This window comes from Amphiprion ocellaris, chromosome 19 (assembly GCF_022539595.1).
Source record: "Amphiprion ocellaris isolate individual 3 ecotype Okinawa chromosome 19, ASM2253959v1, whole genome shotgun sequence".
Taxonomy (NCBI): Eukaryota; Metazoa; Chordata; class Actinopteri; family Pomacentridae; genus Amphiprion; species Amphiprion ocellaris.
Window position 1 is genome coordinate 28,069,457 of NC_072784.1, and position 16,356 is coordinate 28,085,812.

Genomic DNA, 16,356 nt, shown 5'->3' on the forward strand with positions numbered 1-16,356 from the left:
CTTGGGTCTCCCTCTGTGATTCAGGAAGAGGAACTGCTCAGTCTGAGCTTTAACATCAAGAATTCAACAAAATTTCATACACATAGCTGATTTGACTTAACTATTACACAATAACATAATTAGTCTACATATTAGAGAAATCAGTTCATAGTGTTACATGTTTATGTCAAGAAATAAGATGTTCAATCTAAAACTAAATATATTTTTATTTTTCACATTTTTTGTAATATTAATATTGGCTATCTCATTGGCCACAACAAACAGATCAATACTGTTATCAGAAACACTAAAGTTACACCTGTCCATGAATCTGAGAAATGTGCATTTGTCGAAGCTACAGCAGAAGAGGAAGAACACTAACAAACATGTCAACACGTGACAAATCTTTTACAATATACTCCTTAACTAACCAAAATTCTGTCACAGTACTTTGTATTTTTTCAGTCACCCAACCTTGCAAATGTTCATTTATCTGTAATGAAGTAAAGTGTGCTAATGCTTCCGTGCAAATAAAGTTTACATTATCGATGTACTAGCTTCATGCACAAATCCATGTCATATTGTGTATCCTCTGTGCCTGTTTTTTTTTTTTCTTTTTTGTCTCCTGTACACTCAGTCTTAATGAGACTGTTTCTTAACCTAAACTTTAATTTCTTTGGGGTCTGTTGTGTTTTACTGAGATGCAAATGATGTTAAAAATATGTCAGCTTTTGGCAACAAAGTACCATGCTTCGAATAGATTTGCAGTTGCATAGCAACAGCGGGACACATGAAGAGTGCCTTTAACTACAAACAATGTTCACTTGACAGTCACTGCACCCGGAATGCTTTAGACAAATCAAATTAAACGTAAACCAGTCATCTAAGACACTACACCTTATAGGTAAGTATGTGTAGCACATGTCAGGAAGGAAGTGCAGGCCGTTTTGAGGATGAGAATGATAGACTCTTGGAAGCCTCCTGCAGATTTATAACCAGTTAAATGTCTGTTTTACTTGTTTTGATTTTATGTAACTGCCTTTTTAGTTTTTTTACCAGCCCATTGGTTACTTAAGCAGTGCGGAAAGTCATACAGTTCCTTGGATACTCAAATCTATTAAGATTTACCTGTAGTTGTGACAAAAGAAAATCAAGTTTGTATGTCTGTTCAGATGTACTTTGGTTTTGATCCACCTCTGTTTTACTGCCGCTGTCCAGGTTAGTTTATATAAGGAGAAGTGTAGAATAGAAGGCCAGACCGCCTAATTGGTTAAATCTTTTGATTATTTTTCACTATCCAAATCACATGCATGTTTCCTACTTTGCCTCTTTGTCACTCCTAAATTTCACTATTGTTCTGCTTGCTAAGCGGAGTACACATTGTGCTGGATTCATGTGCTGCTGACTTGAGGAAGTTTTTATACATGTTAGAAGCTGCAGCTGCATTCCTCTCTCATCAGCCTCAGTGACAGGCCTCTACCTCTTTGTTGCTCCTTTTTTCCCTTTCCACTTCCCTCTCTTTTCCTTCTTTTATCTTCCCTACTTTTGGTATTATATGCATGTTCTTTTTCTTTTGTCCGTCTTTCTTTCTCTACTTGTGTCTTGTCCCTATACACCCCTCCCCCCCACCTCTCTCTGTAAGATGATAGCAGTCAAGTTGCTGCCAACTCCAGGGACCCTCATGAAAGCTGTTCTCAGATGGACGCATGGTGAAAGAGGAACAAACTGTACTCTATGTACTGAGCAGCAGCAGTGAACATGCTTGTGCGCTTTAGGGTGGAACGTTTTCTTTTTTTTAAATGGCATTTTAGCTAAATAAATGACCACATTAAAGAGGCGTTTCAGTAAAATCTGAAAATCGTTTTACGAATACTTTTATGCAGACACTAGTATTGCAGCTTGTGATTATTTTAATTAGATTCTGCCATTCTTTTACTTTATTGTTACTTAACATTGAGTACAGAAATGATTATCCCTAAATGTTTGCGCAAAATCTTTAGTAGCTTACGCCAAAAGATGTTAAACATTTTTCTTCATTAATTAGATTAATGCTGCCTTTTAAGGATACATGGTTTTCCCCTTCACAGCTGCTTTGAATCAGATGCTTTCAGGTTGACAAGAGGTCTTTCCATGTCGGAAGGTTGAGTCAAGATCCATGGAAGTAAACAGCTGAGTTTGCTGGAAGGGTCTGCCCTTTTAGTGTTATGGCTGCTTGAGGGAGCGGGTCTATTCCGTATCCGACACTTAGTTTTTTTGACTGTTTCTTGTTTTTCTTGTCTGTCAGTCTGTCTTTTGGTTAGTGCTTTATCTTGAATACTTTGGGTCACTTTTCTGTGAGCTTTAATAATGATAATATCACTGTTTTGTCTGTTTTTTGCTTGTTTCCAGAAGGTGGTTAAGCAGCTTCTGGCAGGCAGTATGTCTAGATGCTGGCAGTCTGCCCAGTTTTAGCTAGTGAGTTGTGAGTTAATAAAGGTGAGGTTTGGCTGTGTGTTAAGTGTGTCTGGTCTGTGTTGTGTGGTTTCATAGCACTGGTTTTTGGGTTTGTGTGTCTAAAGGAAACCTTTTCATGACATGAATGGCTGTAGCATTGAAATGTGTTATTTTGCAATAAGGTCATGCTCACTGCAAAAAGTACAAGATTTTCCAATAAACATTAAAATTGCTAAAATTTGCAACATGATCTCCAAACACATGCATGCTTCATTGCGTGTGCACACTTGCCCGTTGTCCACACATGGGTTTGTTTGTTCTCTTATCATGTTGGCTTGTGAACAGAGTGGTTGTTATTTGAACTGGAGATTTATAAATAGGCCTGTGTACTGCTGCAGCAGGCAGAGTGAGCTAACACTCACTAACCTGCACTAAGAAAAGGTCAGGAGACGCACACACATACTTTACTTCCTTCTGTCAAATACACTGGTCCATTTTCACTGAAGGATCTGTGTGTCCCTCTCCTCTTTTGATTTGTGGCCTCTTGCTGCTTTTATTGTTTTCAGCTCCCTTTTTTCACTCTCTTGTGTTGTCTTTGTCGCCTTACTACTGCTCTTGCTTTGCTCAAGGATAAGAGGTTTTCCTCGCCTTGGTGTCCTAGTGCTGTGCTGCCAACTTTGAGCCTGTTGTATAACCCTAATCTAGTCTTACCCCTACACATTCACCCCCACCCCCTCTAGAAGTTAAGGTGTGTGGGGTGATCAGTCTCTCTTTCTTCATGGTACATTTCTGACTAACTTAGCTGACTCACCTACATGTCCCACTCATTTTGGAGAAAGAGAACAGCAGAAAAGGACAAGGCCATGACTAGACAGCAGTGGCATTGAATCGAAAAAGCAGAGCCTCGTTCATTTCTGTGAATAACTGCAATGCCACAGTTGAGGTGCCGCCACAGGCAACGCTGCCGAAACAGTAGCCTAACGTGTAGCCTCCATAGTTATGCTTTGTCTGAACAACTGAACTGTGCATGTAACTATAATCAAGTCTTTGACAGCAAAGGAGTGGCAATGTAGAGACCATAAGAACAGTGATCTGTTGGGATTGTTGATGGTGGTTGGTTTAAACGACATCAGGCAAGTCAGAAAAAAATAACAGTAATTTTCTCGTTTTCGGCAGTGAAAGAAACTATATGTTGTCTAGAAAAACAAATTCTGTTGCAAACTACCTTGTGGTCATTGTTATTCCGTAGTAGGGGTTTTTACAACTAACCCTGATTATTTTTGCTTTGGTTGCTGGAGGTTAATTTGCAGTCAGTAATCAAGGCAGACACTCCCACAGTAAAAGTAACTACTTCTGTATATAATTAAACCACAACAAGGTCTCATCACAGTCAACATACTCGTCAAGCATTGTAGAGGGTTTATGAATCATTAAATTATTTCTTTTTTAAGTGCCCCCAGGAGAAGTAAACTAAAGAAAATGGCACTGTTGCTTCATTTGCATGTCTCATGTTCAAATGAGGAGCTGTGGAGTGATGTGACGGAGTATGTGTGCTAGGAAACATACAAGTGAGTGACAGGTGCTATAAAATCTCGAGGAATGTTTTGCAAACGATTGATGTGGATTTTTGGTTAGTGTTGCAAGTGATTTGTAAACTGATGATTATCTTTGCATTTATTGATAATAGTTATACAACAGGTAGTAATAACACACTTCCCTCTTTTGTTTTTTATCTTTCCGCAGTGCCAGAGCATACCAAGTCAAGACAGCGTCCTTAATCTAAACCACGTCCCCCCTTCCCCCTCCCTGCACGTAACTTTCGCATCCACACAAACACACACTTGCAGACACAAACACACACATACAGTCCTCAGCGATGCCAAGGAGGGCTGATCAGCCTGCTGCCCGCTCTGACAAGCCCTGCCTCTTCACCTCAGACCCTTGAGGCTGTGCTCTCTGAGCTTTGACCGTTGACCTCCCCTGTGTCGACCTGGGAACCAGAGGTCACCTGTTCTCCACTCAACCCGGGGACGCCCTCCTGCCCAGCCAGGACCTGCAGCCACCAGTGGCACTCAAAGGTAAACTGAAAAGAACGAGCAGCGTACTATATTCAATTGGACCGGTATTCCCACTTGCTTGCAAGGACATGCGCCTACACGAACTCACAGCCTGCCAATGGTGTGTTCTTGAATACCGCAATAAAACAATTGTACAATTACATTTAAATGCCAAAAAATGTTAAGATGTGGGTGTGCTCTCACTCATGGCTTCTGTTTAGTTTCTTGTAATTGCATCCCAAATAGCAGAGATAGAAATTATGTTGGGAGAGAAAAAAAATACATTTTCATTTTGCATAAGGCTGCAGCTGATTCATAGTGCTGGCTGCTCTGAATCATCTAGAACAATAATTGTAAAAATCAGGAATATTCAACAAAAAAACAATACATTATCTCTATTATCAGAAACTGTGTGTTGCTTTTTGGATGAAAGGAAAACATCCCGCATAGTGAGTAGTACATGCAACTTACTGTTGATTTGCTAAGACCCTGAAGTATTACACTTTAAATTTTAATAGTACTTCAGTGTTTTTTTATGCTATTATCTGAATAGCTCACTGTAACTGCTAACTTAGATTCAGAAACCAACAGCGACTGACCACTAATACTTTTGTATGTGCAAGCCTTTCTTACTTTGAACTCCTCTGACTTTAGCACTATTGTTTTCTAGTCTGTTTGCTTGATTCTAAGTGAATGACCTATTTGTCCCTGCTATTTCTAACATCTCCCCACTCTGTTTTCTGTCTCTAACTCCCTCTAAGTCTGTTTGACAGTCGTTCCTCTCTCTGTTTCCAGGCATGGCTCCCATTCGGGATTCCGTCAGCCACTCCCCTAATCAAACAGGTGACTACACATGGCCTTCTTCTTCCTTGTTCTTGCGTGTTTCATTCTTCCTCTCAGAACCTTTTGCTCTCTGCTGAGAAATTGTAAGTCAAGGTAGACCCAGTCAGACCTCACCTTGACTGATGATGCATTTTATTCATGGCATATCAGTGAGACAGAGACAGGGATGAATGTGTGAGAAAGTGGTTTTCAAAAGGTGCCAGGGAAGACTTGGCAAGCAAACACGATAAACAGCAAGAGCTGGCAACCATTTTATGTGAGAGACACTTCGAGTTAGAAGGACCAGAAATGGGCAGCCAGCTGGTTTAAGAGACTCATTCAGTTATTAGGTTAAAACTTTGGTCTACGCAGCAGATGGTGAGGAAAGGAAAAGCTTGTATTCAAAATACTAAAATACTGCTGATCTACATGAGAGCCAATGCCATGGTCACTCTGCACAGTGTATCTTCATAAGACAGAGTGCATCAGCAAGAAGAAAATCTGTGCATCCCTCCACCAAACTGTGGATTTATCTTTCAGATTTTTGCCCACAAACCAACAGTTTATTACTAAATTGCATAGCTCAGACACCGTCCATTCGTATCTGGTTAGTCACTGCAGTGTCTCTAATCACCAACTTCCTGCCAAAGAACAATGTATTGTTCTTTTTGATAAAATAAACTGAGACAACATTTGGTAATGTTGGGTAACTTGGTCACCACATTCAAAAAATCCTTGCATAATAATGGCTACTTTTACTTTGAGTAATAACCAGTAGGATGAAACTTATCTTAATGCACTAACATTAGCTTTCTACAGCAAATGATGGGGGTTTCCCATGACAAGAATGCTGTCTGAGTGACTGCTGGGATGCTGGGAAGTGATTATATATAAGGCAGTATTATGACAGAGGGTTGTTTTAGTAGTGGAGATACAGACACTAAACATTGTGACTGTGCGTGCGTAATTGTCATGAAAGTGAACTCAGATGTGCTCTTTGGAGTCTTATTATAGAGAGATGAGTGAGCAGTTAAACCAGGTCTGAATTGTTTCAGTTGCTGCTACCTCATTTCCCTCCTATCTCCTTCCCTCACCTCCTTCACCCCCCACCCCCCAAACCCCCACCCTCTTTTCACACTCATTTGCCATCTCCCCTATGCCCTTCATCTCTCCTCTCCTGCTGATGGTCATCCTCCGCCTCACTGAATCCTAGTTTATAGCTTTGGCATGCTTTTGGGTCCTGCTGTGGTGACAAAATGGTGGCAGCTGTGTCCTGGCTGAGGCCTGGCAGTGATCACATCCAGAACAGTTGGCCAGCTGAAGCTGGGAGTGAATAGAAAAATATAAAAGCAAGTGAATGAAGGAGTTAAAACTATATGTTTTTCTATTGAGTATAGTATGCCTGACATTTATCATTCTAAGAAATTGGCACATTTCTTAAATGCGTGTGTAAATTCACACAGTTTTTGAAAAGAGGGGAATTATTTAATCTTCAGTCTGTAACAGTATGCTCTGCCATGTCCACCTTCTCTGTCCAGGTCTGGAGCATCCTGGCTTGGACTCGCAGTATGAGCCTTCCCCCTGGTCCTCTGGCTCTCCCTGCAGCAGTGACAGCAACAGCAACTGGGGCAAAGTCCTAGTGGACGGAAGCACTGACAAACCCAGTAACTCTTCTTCAACCAGCTCGTCCGTCTGGCCTCCCTCTTCCTCTTCATTTTCTTGCTCCTCCTCTTCTTCCTCTTCTGGCTGCGGGTCAGGATCTGACCCTGAGTTGGCATCAGAATGCATGGACGCAGATTCTAACTCCTCAATTGGCTCGGAGAAAAACCTTGCCGCTGTTGCTGCGACAACAGTGATGATGATGTCAGCAAATGCTTCTTCCTCTGTGTCTTCTACAGCTTCTTCCCCCTCCTCCTCTTTGGTGACCCCTACAATGATGGTCGGCGTTTCTGTGAATGGGGACAGCAATGGCAACAGTCGTCAGGTAATTGGTGGCGGTGTGGGAACCATCAGCAGTGCAAATAATGGAAATAATAACATCACCGGGCCCTCACACTACTCTGTGGCTGGGTCCAACAGTATTGGCAGCAATAATATGACTAACCACAACAAGCTTGTCAGCAACAGTGGTGTATGGGGCACCCAGTCAGGCAGCAACATGATCACCACTGGTGGAAGCACCCCCTGCATCAATGGAGGGTTGAACCCAAACACTTTAAACCCAAATGCCAACCATGGTGCCTGGCCACAGAATCCATCCCCAAGCCCAGTGTCCCAGGGCCAACGGCCTCCACAGGCTCAGGGGATGACTTCCAAACTGGGTATGGCTCCCCAACAAAGCCCTTTGCTGGGCTGGGGTGGCATGGCAGCTCCAGACAACAGCAGTATGATGGAAGACACTGAGTTGAATAATGGTACATCAGGCGGCAAGGTGTTAGGAAGCAGCAACAGTGGAAATGGAGGCCTGCAGCCTCCCAACCTTAACACTGAATTCAATGGACCAAATAACACTATCATGATGAATACTACTACTACTACTACTAACGCCACAATGACCTCTAGTCCACCAAACTCTACCGCCTCATCCCAACTCAGTGGGGATTGTTCCTGGGGTTCCATTGGAGGAGGGAATGGGGGTCCGCTGGCCAATGGAAACCCCTCATCAGCCCCCCAGCACCCCCAAGGAGAGCTGGGGGTTACTGGGGCCTTCGGTACGCCTTGGGGCGCAGCTACCTACCCTGTAGACAAGGGCCCCCCAAATGCAGACACTGTGAACCCCCAAATCTCCTCTACTGCTGCTTACAAGAGTAATAATAACCACAATAACACTGGGGCCCCACGCTGGGACCAGGGGCCCAACAGTAACCCAAACCAGCCTCAGAGCAACTTGTCCTGGGGTGTTGGCTCAAATCAAATCCCAGGCTCTGCAGCCCAAACACCAGGAAATGGGAACCAAACTACAATGGGCCCTCCAGCAGGGATACCTCACCCCTGGGGGAGCAGTGCATCCTCTTCTTCTTCATCCTCATCATCCTCTTCCACATCTAACAACAAGATGTCAAATGGAGAATGGGGATCAACAACTCCTGTTAACAACCTCTCAGATGCTGGAAGCCATAAAGGAAGCTCTACCAACAATGGCTGGAAGAGCCTGGAGGATGACGCCATGGGCATGGGAGGAGCAGGGGGAGGAGGTGGAAGCCATGGCTTAGGGAATGTCACTGGAAGCTGGGGCCGCTCTGGAGGAAGTGAGGGAAGCGGGGAGAGCTCCGGAGGCCGATCCAGCTCAGACAGAGACCAGTCAAAAGGGGGAAATCGCAGAAAAGGTACCCATTCTGCAACAATACTATCAGCTCTGACCCGGGCCGATGTGGACCCGAGGGTTCTGTCCAACACTGGATGGGGACAGACGCCCATACGGCAGAACACTGCCTGGGATGTCAGTTCTCCTGCTAGCAATCAGCACCAGGCTCCCAGAGGAGACGAAAGAAAGCATAGTAGTGGAGGCTCCGGCTGGGGCACAGCAACACCGGCAGCTCCCTCCCAGACCTCTGGAGGTAGGAATATAATGTGCATAAAGATGTCTTTTGTCTGAATGTATTTTAGATATAAAAATTTTAAATTTTAAATTAGAACCAAAGTCATTATTGCAGAGCGAGCAGGAAAGCAAGTAATTGACCTCCCTCAATCATGTGCTTGCAGGCTGGGGGGGTGGGCCAGGCAGCTCAGGTCCAGATACAGGAGGTTCTGCCTGGGGAGAGCAGAGACCAACCTCTAGGTGGGACAGCAAAGCCCCACCAAACGGAGGAGGTGGGCAGAGTGGCTGGGATGATGGATCCAGCTACAAGGGTAGTAACAACAACAGTAACACCTGGAGCAACAATATTAACAAAGAAGACAGGTAACTAACGTCTTTATGTTTTTAGCTCTAGCTGGTGTTGATTTTCGAAGCTAATAATCTTTTTGAACTTCCCATCAACTGTCTATCTTGTACTTTACAAATCACCCACATTGTTTTTGTTTAGATCCAGTACCTGGACTAATGCACCAAAACCACAGCAGAGCTGGGGTTCCAATAGTGGCAATGGAAATGAAACCTGGGGTGGCAGTGGAGATGGTGCAAGACAAGGGGCCAGCAACCACTGGGGAGAGCCCCAAAAAGGGGCAGGCTCTGTGGGCTGGGACAGCGACAGCGACCGGTCTGGCTCTGGATGTTGGAGTGAGCCAAGCCGAACCAACACCAGCAGCAGTAACACCTGGGTGGGGAGTGGAGGATCAAATACTCCAGACCAGAACACTCCAAACCCGGGCTCCAACTGGGGAGACTCAGTCCAAAAACCCAATCCTCATAGTAACAGTCAGGGTTGGGGCGAGCCAATGAAGAACAACCACGGAGGCCAGAATTGGGGTGAGCCAAATCCTAAGCCCTCCAACGAGTGGGGAAAAGGTCCTGAGTCCAACATGTCCAGAGGCAATCAAGGCCCTAACAAGCCCACAGGTACTTACTGGGATTACTTATCCTATCAGAATCAATGTCTTGCTTTATTGTTTTGCGTTGTAGTCGTGTTTTGCTAGGTGTAGATACACTTTTCAGTGGGAGGACATTAAATTGAAGACTCACTTTTATTCTTATTTCAGGCTGGCTAGGAGGTCCCATGCCCACAGTAGGTCAGAAGGAGGAAGTTGCAACTGGATGGGAAGAACCTTCTCCTGAGTCCATCCGTCGTAGGATGGAGATCGATGATGGAACTGCGGCTTGGGGAGACCCAGGTAAACGGTCACTCCAGTACAGACAAAGAGCTGCACAAGGCCTGAATACAATTATGTAAAATTCGATTCTTACCATTCTCAACAGACACAAGTAATTTAATGACTCAAAAGTTACATAAACTCTGTTCCCAGGCAAATACAGCGGAGGATCTGTCAATATGTGGAACAGGAGTGGCCAACCGGACCAGGAGACTATGGGCCCATCCTCTCAACATCAGTCCCACCCAGCACATAGCTCGATGCAGCCAATGCAGCATATTAACCAGGATAAAAGCTGCAGTTCTGGTAGGTTTAAATATCTATGCAGGCATGTATGTACACATAATTGAGGCACATACACACTTGCATCTTTCACCTTACTTGAACAAGGAAAATAGAAATATACAGGCAAAAAAATGCAAAAAAAAAAAAAACATGATCATTTTTACACTGCAGATTGACACTGGTCCCTTTATAGTTAAGCTCAACACAGATGTGGTCAGCCAGGTTACAACAGATCTTGACATATTCTGGTGGTTTTTATCCTGCATTGATACTTTTCATCGAAATGTGCAGATTCTCATATGTTTTGTTGTGACACTGTTCTGGCATTCCGTGACTCAGGCTTGCTTTAACTTACAGGTTAATATTTGTTTTGTTTGTTAATTTTTATTTTAATATTGTTGTACTTAACATGCTATTATATGAGCCAGTATTTAAAATGGTACAAGTGGGCTAGTGCAAGTCTTGTGGTGCAGTCAGTAAGCCCTAGGAATGCATAAAAAGGTGTCTCTCTCACACCCTCTCTTTGAGATGGATGAACTAAGGTCTTGAAAGGAGTTACAACAGTACCAACACAGCAAGTGTGGATTCACACACACTCGCAAATATATACAAAGGCATACACAATTTGCACAGAAGCATGGAGAGAAACCAAACACGTACATTCCCTCCCATCTCCCTACAGTGTTGTCTATGTTGAGGGCTTTTTGTAAAGCCAGTTGAGTCATCCCTTTGGAATGCTAAGAGCATCGATTTTTCTCTTCGCTCATTCGCCTTTTTTCTCCTCCCTTTCTTGCTCACCCGCCAATTCTGCTTGCTGTAGAAACACAGGCTTTTGTTGGGTTTCAGAAATAGAGAGGAAGAGAGACGATGAGTGGCAGAGGAGGAGGTCTTGTGACTTAGTAATAGGAATGGTTCCAGTGTAAGATGGGAAAACTAAAACAAGCAAGGCAGCTATTCTGTGGAAGGGGCCTGAGAAGGAGAAAAGTGGGAGGGGCTGTTAGGGTTATTCAGGGTTTCTGGTGTAGCGAGTTAACTGGAGCATTAAGTGAATAGTCTGAAATGATGAGGCAAACTAGCAAGCTACTATTTAGAGAAAATATGTTTTGATTCATTTTTATTTATTATTGTTATTTTTTATTTTTGTAAATGCTGTAGTGCCAAAAAAATCTATCAAGACAGCAACAGAGTTAACTCAGAGGTGGGAGAAAGTAAAGCATATTAAAGAACTAGGTCAGTACTGTTGATGTGTTCATTGGTACGTAACAAATTAAATACACTGTGTGTGTGCACAGATATGCATAACATCAGTTTGTGTGATTGAGATTGCAGGAATATGCCAGTTTGCGTTTTTAATGTATCTAGCTCTTTGTGTTAGTCGTTGTTTCGCTGTGTCTGATGCTTCTTTGCGGTTTTATGTGCACATACTTGTTTGTGAGCATGCACAGTCACATGAGGAACACCGGAGCCTGAGGCCACCCCATGATCTGTCCTATTTTTACGGGGAGGTATCCCTGGCATCTCCCCAAACACCTCCTGTGGAGGGAGAAAGTAGCAGGTCTGGGTGGTCAGCTGTAACAAGAGCCATTTGAACGCGTACATGCACTATCTTGAAAACACACTCTCTCATTTGAGAGTGCACACACATCTACACACCCACAAGAGTTAAAGTAAACAGCACTTACATAAGTGAGCTGACGCAGGGTTCCCCAGGGACATGAGTGGCTCCCAGCTGAAGTTTTGTTCTCAGATTCCAGCAAAAAAATCTATATGAACTTGTACCATTATTTTGAAAATGTGATGTGGGTTCAATCATCCTTCATGTAATGCAACCCACCTTGCAACTCAACACTCATAATATGACTGCTCTGATAGCTTGAATAATGTGGCTGAATTTCATGAATATGTATAAATATTACTGTTCGGGACATTTTGACTGCCAATTGCTGCATCCAAAAATATGTAATTGCTAATAAATACTATTGAATTCATGCTATAAATTTAAGACTACATAGCAAATTGATGGCCACTTCCTTCTCCTTTCCTCCAGGCTGGGGTGAGCCATACCCTCAACAGAAAGACTCTTCATCATGGGGGGAGCCCACTGCTGCTCCGCCTGTGAAAGTAGACAACGGGACATCTGCCTGGGGGAAGCCTATGGACAGCAGCTCCAGTTGGGATGAACCCAGCAGGGATGGCCGCGAACCTGGATGGGGTGGCCAGCATAAGTCTGGTAGGTGAACGCATGAACATTCAAAGAAAACTTTTGGGGAGTATGGTATGTTAAAACGATGAGCAGTCCGGGTGCAAGAGCTGCAGTTAATGATTGTTTCGTCTGGTGAGAACTTTCTTAGATTAGATTCAGTTTCATTTCATACAGGAGGGAAGAAACCAGAAAATATTCACATCTAAGAAGCTGGAATCAGAGGATTTAAACTTGATTTCTTAAATAATTCTTCAAACCAGTTAGCAAAATAGTTGATGAGTAGCTTAATACTTGACAACTAAACAATTAATCATTGCAGCTCTAGTCTGGACTGACCATATCCTGATAGGAAAGAGGGGAATTTCCGGGTAGCAATTGCATGATGCGATCACTACAAGCTAGAAATGCATACTGTACCATATGCAGTCAGTTGTTCGTACTCAGTTTCTACACTTTTCTCTCCTTCCTTGATAGCTCCTGGTCCCAAGCCCATGGAGACATGGTGCGGTGAGGAGGTGTCCATGAGCAATAGCTGGGATCAAGAAGAAGAAGTGGAGATCGGCATGTGGAGCAACAGCCAACAGGACAACAGATCCCATGACCAAAACACCTGGAGTTACAAGCATAAAGGCTCCAATAAGGTTTGTAATCCTAATCTGTGCACATTGGTTAATCCGCCAGCCCTGTTAATGCTTCTGTATTTACTCTATGTTTCAGATGAACAAACCAGTCAACAAACAGGACGAACCCTGGATGAAACCCTTCATCAACCAGTTCAACAGCATGAACTTTTCTGTAAGACCCATCTCTCATTCCCTTGAGAATTGAGCCACCATAAATGGCTGTTCTGTTTTAGTTGTGGTGGGTAGTTTTCTGTCCATTTTAAAGCTGTGGCAACATCAGATTTGACATCAGTGCTTGCTGCACTTCCTTCACTATTTAGTTTTTCAAATGTGTTCTCGTTTGATTGAAAAATGCAACATTGGGCTTGTCTGTCTTATAATTTAATTTTGTTGTATTTCCTCATGCAGAGAGACTCTCCTGATGACTCCATGAAGACAGGAGCAGGGATGGTGCAGGACAAGCGCATGGACATGGGCAGTATGGGAGATTTCAATGGAGTAATGGGGAAGAACCCAGGGTCTCGGCACCAGCTCCACAAGGAGTCTGCCATGGATCGCAGTCCTTACTATGACAAGGTATGTAGAAACATAAACGGGGTGTGTAGTGGTTTAAGAAAATACTAATAGAGGTTTGGTCAGTCTCGCTGACATTATACTGATCATAAGGAAGGTGTGGAGTGGAAGCATCTGGTGTGTTACATGCATTGTATGCCTGGCTGGGCAGTGCTCTCTTAGCCCTGTGGTGCCCCACAGTGGTTGTTTTTACACACTGCATCCAATATGGTAATAGAAAAAAGGGATGTTTTATTTGATACTTGGTGTTTTGTTTCTATGTTGTATTGTAGGGCTGTCATATTTTAACTGAAAAAATACATGAAATATGTACTTAATTGCAATAACAATCACTAGCTTTGCAAGAGAGTTGAGTAATTATGCAGTAACAATTAATTCCCTTTCATAGTTCTGTACACACTGCCAGGGTTTGTTTGGCTTCGCTGCTCTTCCTTCAGCACTAAATGCTGCTTGTCTAAATCCTTTATTTTTACCGTTGAACTTTCACCCTCTAGTTTATTTTCCATCCTATGACCTTCTCTTTTTCCGCTGCGCCCATTTCCGTCTTGTTTCTTACTTCTCTCCTGCTCATTCATAAGCCTCTTTCTGCTCTGTTGCACTTTCCTACACCACTCACGCTTAACTGTTACTTCCTCTGTTTCCACAGTACTTTCTCTTTTCTCCTCATTCTACTTGCCTTCTGCAAAATTAACTCTTCTCTTTCCCTCTCTGTGCTTCTGTGGCTGCTGATGCGCTTCCTGTCCCTCTGTGCTTGCCGTCCATCTGCTGTGCACCTGGCCCTTGCTTCTGCAGCTTTCCCCCTCTGCTTATGATAATCCAGCTTCTGATGAACTGTCCTCCAATCAAAGCATGAGCCTTTCCCCTTCCAATTCTGCTCAGCCTATTCCCTGTCTCAACTCTGGGCCGTCTCCTTCCCACTCTAGTTCTGGGCCCACTCGGCAGGTGAGTGTGTTAAAGGATGAGGTTCTGCCATATACTTTCTAGAAACTAAGATCTGGGTTTTAATATTAAGAAGATGATTAATCTCTGTATTTGGCTTGCAAGGTTTTTCTACTTTTTCTTGACATTTAGTTTGTGAATATGCCATCCAAAATGTTTATTCAGCAGCCTGTGTTCACAACAACCATAACAGAGTTGATTCACTTGTTTGCTGTCTTTTGTTCCATGATATGAGGAATAACAAAAAAATTAAATTTTAATGTTATATTGTCTGACAGTTAATGTGTTTTTCTGTTTTCCTCTCTCAGAATGTAAACCCTATGTTGGGTGGCAGCAGTGTAGCACAGGGCCGTGGCGGCCCCCAGTCCCAGCCCCCTCCTCAACCCAATCTTCGTAACCAAGTGCCTCCACCCATCCTGCCCTCTCAGGTAGCGCACACACAACAATACATAAACCCGCACGTGCCACCGTATGTACTGCTTAGTGTATTTAGGCTGCTCTTGCTTAGCAATAGTCTGATTATCTCAGTGTTCTTACTGTGGGCGCACTAGGAGTATTTTCAGGAAAGCACACTGTTGATTGTCCAAATCTGACTCTAGTTTTTAAAAATGTGTAACAAATAACATATAGGTATGAGAATCATCTTGCTGGAATTTGCTTAGATGGCACAGTGTTACAAAAAACATACAATACTGTTCAAAAGTTTGGGGTCACCCAGACAATTTCATGTTTTCCATGAAAACTTACACTTTTATTCATGTGCTAACATAATTGCATAAGGGTTTTCTAGTCATCAATGAGCCTTTCAACACCATTAGCTAACACAATGTAGCATTAGAACACAGGAGTGATGGTTGCTGGAAATGTTCCTCTGTACCTCTATGGAGATATTCCATTAAAAATCAGCTGTTTCCAGCTAGAATAGTCATTTACCACATTAACAATGTCTAGATGGTATTTCTTATGAATTCAATGTTCTCTTCATTGAAAAAACTGACTTTCTTTCAAAAATAAGGACATTTCTAAGTGACCCCAAACTTTTGAATGGTAGCATATGGCTAATGGCTCGATGTTCGATGCCAAGTTTGTATGCGTTAAAGACAGAATTCAAAGAAAAATTTTCTTGACATTTGAAACACTCAATCTTGTTTGTTTCCAGGTCCCTCCATCCCTGTTGAAGTACCCGGGAGGTAACGGAGGTCTGAGCCCTCTGCTTGGCCCACAGCAGGTGGCTGTACTCAACCAACTCTCCCAGCTTAACCAGCTGTCGCAGCTCACTCAGATCAACCAGTTACAGGTAGAGTGACAGAGACATGGAAGCAGAATAAATGTTATTTGTTAAATTACAGCATGGATTTAGATTTAAAGTTGCAGATTTTGAATTTGAGACTGCATTGTAAAATTACATGATCCTTATATTGTATTACCTGTAATGTGTAGGTAACAAATGAAATGCTAGTATTCACATTTTTTGACCTTATTTTCTGCCTGCAGCGTCTTCTCCTTCAGCAACAGCAGCAGCAGCAGCAACAACAGCAACAGCAGAAGGCTCAAAGCCAGAGAGCCATGCCGGTGGGACGTCAGACTGAACAGGTGTGTGTCTTGAAAAATCTCTCAAAGGGTTCTTGATTACACTTCCAGTTTTAAAAGTTGTGAGATCATGGTTTCTCTAACCTCTAACCTTCTGTCCTTA

General features: G+C 43.2%; 1 protein-coding gene across 6 annotated transcripts in view; it reads left to right on the forward strand.

Moving 5' to 3' along the window:
* The window catches only part of LOC111581529 (trinucleotide repeat containing adaptor 6A), a 36,032-nt gene that overhangs the window by 12,146 nt on the left and 7,530 nt on the right, over positions 1–16,356 (forward strand). The window contains exons 4-20 of one of the 6 annotated variants that reach the window (XM_055005026.1): positions 2,368–2,454; positions 4,156–4,224; positions 4,350–4,490; positions 5,265–5,312; positions 6,830–8,848; positions 8,994–9,192; positions 9,317–9,789; positions 9,930–10,061; positions 10,194–10,346; positions 12,373–12,555; positions 13,003–13,169; positions 13,246–13,323; positions 13,560–13,727; positions 14,517–14,666; positions 14,972–15,091; positions 15,823–15,960; positions 16,158–16,256. In XM_055005026.1, the coding sequence (XP_054861001.1) occupies positions 5,267–5,312; positions 6,830–8,848; positions 8,994–9,192; positions 9,317–9,789; positions 9,930–10,061; positions 10,194–10,346; positions 12,373–12,555; positions 13,003–13,169; positions 13,246–13,323; positions 13,560–13,727; positions 14,517–14,666; positions 14,972–15,091; positions 15,823–15,960; positions 16,158–16,256 (4,125 nt within the window). In that variant the 5' untranslated portion in view covers positions 2,368–2,454; positions 4,156–4,224; positions 4,350–4,490; positions 5,265–5,266. Of the gene's footprint in view, positions 1–2,367; positions 2,455–4,155; positions 4,491–5,264; positions 5,313–6,829; positions 8,849–8,993; positions 9,193–9,316; positions 9,790–9,929; positions 10,062–10,193; positions 10,347–12,372; positions 12,556–13,002; positions 13,170–13,245; positions 13,324–13,559; positions 13,728–14,516; positions 14,667–14,971; positions 15,092–15,822; positions 15,961–16,157; positions 16,257–16,356 lie in introns of all 6 variants that reach the window. The other 5 variants (XM_055005025.1, XM_023289736.3, XM_035957032.2 and 2 more) reach the window with 5 other exon arrangements.